This window comes from Lipotes vexillifer, unplaced genomic scaffold (assembly GCF_000442215.2).
Source record: "Lipotes vexillifer unplaced genomic scaffold, Lipotes_vexillifer_v1.1 scaffold205, whole genome shotgun sequence".
NCBI lineage: Eukaryota > Metazoa > Chordata > Mammalia > Artiodactyla > Lipotidae > Lipotes > Lipotes vexillifer.
In genome coordinates, this window is record NW_006781396.1 from 1,218,887 (window position 1) to 1,226,053 (window position 7,167).

The 7,167-nt window shown below is 40.1% G+C and overlaps 1 protein-coding gene across 1 annotated transcript in view; it reads right to left on the minus strand.

The window, feature by feature from the left end:
- Positions 1-1,437: 1,437 nt before the first annotated feature.
- Positions 1,438-7,167, minus strand: part of ANAPC16 (anaphase promoting complex subunit 16) — a 6,861-nt gene continuing 1,131 nt past the window's right edge. The window contains exons 2-3 of the mRNA XM_007454701.1: positions 2,275-2,349; positions 1,438-1,553 (exon numbers count right to left, since the gene is read on the minus strand). Of these exons, the coding sequence (XP_007454763.1) occupies positions 1,438-1,553; positions 2,275-2,349 (191 nt within the window). The remainder of the gene's footprint in view (positions 1,554-2,274; positions 2,350-7,167) is intronic.

Consider the following 7,167-nt stretch of genomic DNA (forward strand, 5'->3'; position numbering starts at 1 on the left):
GATTCTCCTAACTGTGCAGTGTGGACCCTGGGGTCCCATGAGGGAAAACAGAAGACACCTCTTAGCTTTCCAGGTTTTTCCTTTTCATGGTAAAAAACCTACTTAGATATTGATGATAAATTCATATACTTCGAAAAAGACAAATATCCCTGAGAGAAAGCAAATCTACCATTTACTTAGGAGAAATGGTTTTTACATTCCCTTCTTATAAAAAGTAATTTGACCTCTTTCCCCTATCCCAAATCCCTGAGGCTTCGAAAGGATAAAGAAACCAATTTGGAGCTCTTTCAAAGGATTTATTTGCTACAGAATTGCCTGAGCCCACCAACAAGATGAACTCAGGATTTCTGTGTTTAAAAGGATTTTGCTCACTGCTTTATTTTTACCAGAACTTCAACATTCAAAAAGCAATTCTTTGGGCTTCCCTGGTGGCGCAGTTGTTGAGAGTCTGTCTGCCTGCTAATGCAGGGGACGTGGGTCTGTGCCCTGGTCCGGGAGGATCCCACATGCCGCGGAGCGGCTGGGCCCGTGAGCCATGGCCGCTTGGGCCTGCACGTCTGGAGCCTGTGCTCCGCAACGGGAGAGGCCACAACAGTGAGGGGCCCGCGAACCGCAAAAAAAAAAAAAAAAAAAAAAAAAGCAATTCTTTTTGTCAGCATTTGGCATGCCTAGAGGTTAGAAAAAGATAGAATCTATAGAATTAGATGTCTAAAAATAGAAAAAAAATCCCAAACATTAAAAAATTCCTAATTTGGACAGGTCCTGAGTTGAAATCACATTCACCTGCAAAAAGAACGGTTTTAGGTCAGAAATGCTGTATTTTTTGGGCTTCCCTGGTGGCGCAGTGGTTGGGAGTCCGCCTGCCGATGCAGGGGACACGGGTTCGTGCCCCGGTCCGGGAAGATCCCACATGCTGTGGAACGGCTGGGCCCGTGAGCCATGGCCGCTGAGCCTGCGCGTCCGGCACAATGGGAGAGGCCACAACGGTGAGAGGCCCGCATACCGCAAAAAAAAGAAAAAAAAAAGAAATGCTGTATTTTATAACTCCAGATCCTGACCTCGGACTTGACTGGTGAGGATTCTAGGAACTGCATGAATTGACAGGAGGGATGCCATTCTGTTGGCCAATTCTGGCATGTGTCCTGGCTTGTGAAGTTTTATTAATCTCTCTTAAACCCAGACCTCCTGGTTCTGTGATGCCAGTTGCCTAAATCTGATTCTCAATACTTTTTTAAACAAATAAACAAAAAATTTCCTTGTAAGATCACACATTTAAGTATTTGTTGCTTGTGGATAGATACAGAGAAACCAAGTATGGATGTGAATTAACAATTCAGTGATGGAGCTGTGAACCTCTGGATGGCTATGTAAGCTGTAAGAAAAGTTCCTCACTGGACCTGCACTTGCTGTGCCCCAGAGGTGACTGTCCAGGCAAGGTCAGCTTGAAGAGGGTGTGAACCCCAGCAGCTGCTCGATGGGTTTAAATCGCCACTCATCTGCCTCCAGCTCTTCTACCAGACCAGCTAGTTTTTCCATCCGAGCAACTTGCTGATCTGTAAGGAATCAAGGAGGTAATATATCAACCACCAACATGATGGCTGATTTAAAAATAATTTCTAAAAGGATTTCCCCCTCAAGATTCTAGTAATGGGGTCTTACCCTATGTTGGTCAGAAGACTTAATCTTAAAAAAAAAAAAAAAAAGTAGTACTTATCCTCCATTCCATTTGTGTACCAAATTTGTGATTTGTATACTAAAAACCTAGGGTTACAGGCAATTGAAGCTTTCCCCCCTCAACATTATGCTCTCTATGGAGAAATGGTCTGATTTGGTGGGGGAACAGAGTTTCCTGATGCATAAATGAAACCTGGTGAGGGATGATGGAACAGAAAAGGTACTACCAGGATCTTAAGAGTCCAGTTAGACCAAGAGGTAATACATAAATACCCAAAGATGCAGATAATGATGGTAACCAATGGAGGACAACAGTAAAAGAAGGTTTCAGAAAGGAGAGGAAAAAGCAATACAAGCGGAGTAGGAAGCATTAACTCCCCTAGAACACTAACCCCTTTGACTTCAACTTTAAGCCTCAATGTGGTCATTATGTCTGGATTAAGACCGTAGAATGTTCTTGTCTGCAGGTAATTTGGAAAGTCCACTTAAATAGCCTTGCTGAGTTTTTGTTACACAGCACTCTGACCTTTCTAAGTCCCCCTCTCCCACCCCCCAATAAATTTATTCTCATAGTTAAGTACACAACACTCATGTGCTTACCATGTTTCACCTGTTTAAGCGTAGATGCCACTTGATAGCTGAAAACGGATTCACAGAGGAACCTCTCAGAGCCATCTACAAAGAGAAGAGGAAAAGTTTTACTCTGCTCTAATCCATTTTAATCTAATGGTGCCTCTGATAAACCTAGTAAACGTATCCATTCTTTTCCCTGCTTTTACAATCGGGGTCTAGTTTTTAGTGTTTATGAAGAGGGCTTCTGTTTCACTTAGAATTAACACTGTTGTGTTATAAAAGCTACTTCTTCTATACCCAGAATATTAAAATAGTCCCTCCACTTGTTAAAAGAGTTTAAAAATAGTGTTAAAAAAACAAAAACAAGAAACCCCAGTTTGATGTCCTGGTCAACATTTCCCCCATCCTAACCTGACAATTTCTTAATGTTCTCCTATTGTGTATGTCAAGCAAACACTGACAGCTGACACATTTGGCCATGTGGCTCCCATGCTTTCAAAATATAAAGGTACACCAAAACTCTTAATCATTTTCATTCTAAAAAGTAAAGCTGAGGAAAAATAGCTATTGTTGATATTTTATATTTCAAATTACATCACTATGGCCATCACAAAACACTGCTGGGAAGCTTCATTCTGTAAACGCCAACTGTAACCTTGATTTTCCAGCTGAATCAAAACACTGCAATTTGCATGGCCATAAGGGTATGGTACAACTTCAGAACCTAGCATTGTACTGGTGCCAAGAACTGGCTACAAGAAGGTAGCTAACTCAGTCACCCCAGTACTTGAAAGATGACTGTGAAACATAAGCTAGTTCATGTTTTTCCTTGTCAGGCAAGGGCTGATACAGCAAAACATACCCCCAAAGACAAAGAACTCATGTAGGAAAATGTGACTTTTAAAGGGGTAGCTGAAACCATTCGGTGAAGAGATCTTATTGCAAAAATCCTAAAACAAATGGAGGGAGGGGACACAGCTGTCTTTTTTTAGGCGGTAGTTCATGCCAGCACTACTGGGTGTCACGCACTCACTCATCAATCATGGGTTGGTGCGTCAGCCAGGTATTAAGTGACAAGGAGATAGGACTAAACACATCCTAGCTTCATGCTGAGTTTCACACAAGGCAGACCTTATTTCAGAAGCTCATGGTAAAAAAAATAAGAAAAACTATAGATACTGTATCCAAATAGCTTGAATATACAACCAAGAGGGCTTCTAATATTATCTTCAAAACTGATACAAAAATAATATATATAATTACTTCCATACATATGCATGGAAATATATTATGCATTGATATATACATATTGTATAATATTTCAAAATATAGTTTCTTTCATATAGAGATGTAGACTTTGGGGAGAGTGTTACTCTTTAAACCCAACCTCTTTTCTAAATACTGTGCTACATGGGATATGATCCTATTCCCTCCTCCCACCCCCATTCCTCTGGCTGAATGTAAGTCATTTGTGAGCATATCATCTAAATTGAGCAAAAAATTTTTTATCTTCTATTAAATAAATACTATACTGGCTGTCCAGTTCAAAGATCTAGGTAAGCTAATGATATTACTGAGTTTTTTAGATAAGGGCAATGGCCAGAAAATAACTTATGAATCCCACTATGGGAAGAGGGACTGTGTGAACATTTGACACTAATGATGCAACTTATTATGCCTCTTTTGTGTAAATATGCCAGCATTCATACCCTTGCTTAAAGGATCAAATTATACTTTGTTTTATTTTAGGAAGAGCAAAGCATAGAGAATTAGAGCTCACTTCTCAGGTGGTTTGATCCTGAACTTTAGGATCTCACACAAGGCAGCGGGGATTCTGGCTGTTAGGACCAGGCCAAGATTTGTTTGGAAGCTCTTGCAAGTGCTACCTCCCACTTACATTTAATCACAGGTGTTATTAGGATAAATGCTTAAATTATAACATTTGCATATTTCCCTTGGTAATGAACTTCAAAGCAAAAGGATGTAAGCTAATCTTTCAAAAAGGCACGTGCATATCACTTTTCCACTCTATATGTCTACGGAACACACTTTTGCTGATTTGCAGCTCTGTGTTAACCACAAAGTCTACTGCTTCTTAGCCACATCCTATTAGATGTGATATCTGTACCAATCTAAAGCCTGGAATTTCTCCAGAGGAGTCAGCCTGGCGCAATCTGTCTTCCATTTAGAAATTGTAATCAAACCCTTTGTAACACACCAAGTAGCAATACATCAGCTTTTCTCTTAAGGGACAAGTAAAGGTTATAAATGGTGAAAAGTTCAGTAAATTGTCCAAATCTAACACCACTGCCAACTCCAATAAATAGGATGCTAACAAATTCATTTAAAAGAATATTACCTCACAGCAGGAAAACAGACAATGGCAGATAATTTATGCGTCAGTGGCCTACAATGTTACTAAAATTCAGCCACTTTTGGGCTGGAAGGCAGTCTCTAATTTGCTTACTAATAACTGGGTGAGGACAATCCTAGCCAAGGGCAGGGGAACGCGGAAAAGTCCTGTACAGTATACTGCTTATGTGAGATGTCTGTTATCAGAGAGCAGGTACACAAAAAAGTTAATTCACAAGGTTAAGTACAGGTTATTTGGGTTTATTATCCTAGACTTAGGAGGATGCAAGATCAGATTAACCTGTTAAGATTATAGACAGCATTCAACCTTGATTCCTAATTGCTTTTGTTCCTTACTCTGAAGAGGCAACTATTCCTTCTCTATTTTCATACAGGCATATCTCAGAGATATTGTGGGCTCGGTTCCAGACAACCGCCAATAAAGCAAGTCACACTAATTTTTTGGTTTCCCATTGCATAGAAAAGTTATGTTTATACCATACTGTAGTCTATTAAGTGTGTAACAGCATTATGTCTAAAAAACAATGTACGTACCTTAATTAAAAAATACTTTATTGCTAAAACATGCTAACCATCATTAAGCCTTCAGTGAATTGTAATCTTTCTGCTGATGGGGGGTTTGAAATATTGTGAGAATTACCAAAATGTGACACAGAGACACGAAGTAAGTGCTGTTGAAAAAATGGCGCCAACAGACTTGTTCAAAGCAAGGTTGCCACAAACCTTCAATTTGTAAAAAAAACAGTTTCTGCGAAGCCCAACAAAACACGCTTTGCCTGTATTCGATTAAACTACTGTAAGAAAAATGGTCAGGTTCGTGTGTGTTAGATTACTTGCACAATAGTATCACCTATAAACATGGTAGATGATGCTTCCAAACTAGCATCCTTATTAACTCACATTTAAGGGCACTCTTTTCAATTTAACATTCTTCATTTGACCAGGATAGTTCAAGGACTACCATCTCTAAGTTTTCATAGTCTGTCCTTAAATGTAAGCAGCTTTAAAATGCAGGGGAAACTTTAAACCCAAGGAAGAGAATCAAAACTGTGCACTGTGAATTTAAACTTAATTTAAATTCATTCTACAACAGAAAGGCAACACAGTCCCCCATGAAGCATAATGGGATGGAATAGAAGTGGATAGAACTATAACTTGTTAGAATATCAACATTTAGAGTAATTTTAGAAGCCTTTCTTCTTTAGTGTTTCCAAGTAATCTGGTGTACACTGACCAAGAATGCTGATAGCTTTGAGACCAAGGAGGTACCTCCTGTATTAAATTCCTCCTGTAGCTAGAATTTAAATGACTTCAATCTTAGGGTCCATTGTTAAACGATGATTCCTCTTCTGCTGCTACAAAACTCATTAAGCAATTTAAGTTCCTCCAACTTCCGGTTTGTTTTGTGGGAAGCATCCTTAATACCAGGTTTGTGCTGCATATAACTGAAGTCATAGTTTATTTTTAGCGCCAAATATGGTAAACAAGGCACCAAATATTCGCTACCTCCAGACTCAGTGATGCTAACTTGAGTATTCAGTTAACACAATTGAAGAAAACAAAAGCGCAAAGACAGAAGTACACACACCTCAGATGTATCACTAACTGACTGTCTACTAATCATGGCTTGAACCAATTCTAAAAAGCCTTATGGTTCCAGTCTTCCCATGTTTTCCTGTCACAAATGATTCTTCTGTTTGTCCTGGCTTAATCCAAACCTCTGCTTTTTATTATACCTGATATAAATGAATAAAGATTACCCCATAAAGCCGACTCTTAACTAGTTTGTACCTTTCTCAGACATTTCCAGATTTTTAAATATACTCACTGAAATTTGCAATATTTAAAGCAAAAAAGATCAATATATAATTAAGCACAGATGTGCTAGAATCAAGTAGATTTTGAATCCTTGATAGGTTCTTTGCTAATTTTTTTCAAGGTATGATGAATAGTTTAACAGTTAAGGACCATTTTCATGAGAATCCCCTGGATGTTGGTCAAAATGGAGATTCCTGTGCTGTAACCTACACTGATTTGGAATCTCTAAGGTGAGCCAGAAAGGTACACTTTTTTATTTTTTATTTTTATTTTTTTGCGGTACGCGGGCCTCTCACTGTTGTGGCCTCTCCCGCTGCGGAGCACAGGTTCCGGATGCGCAGGCTCAGCAGCCAATGGCTCACAGGCCCAGCCGCTCCGCGGCACGTGGGATCTTCCCGGACCGGGGCACGAACCCGTGTCCCCTGCATCGGCAGGAGGACTCTCAACCACTGTGCCACCAGGGAAGCCCTATTTTTTATTATTATTTTTTAAAGTAGTTATGTATTCAGTATTTTATTTATTTATTTTTGGCTGTGCTGGGTCTTCGTTTCTGTGCGAGGGCTTTCTCTAGTTGCAGCAAGCAGGGGCCACTCTTTTTTTTTTTTGTGGTACGCGGGCCTCTCATTGTTGTGGCCTCTCCCGTTGCAGAGCACAGGCTCTGGACATGCAGGCCCAGCGGCCATGGCTCACGGGTCCAGCCGCTCCGCGGCATGTGGGATCTTCCCGGAC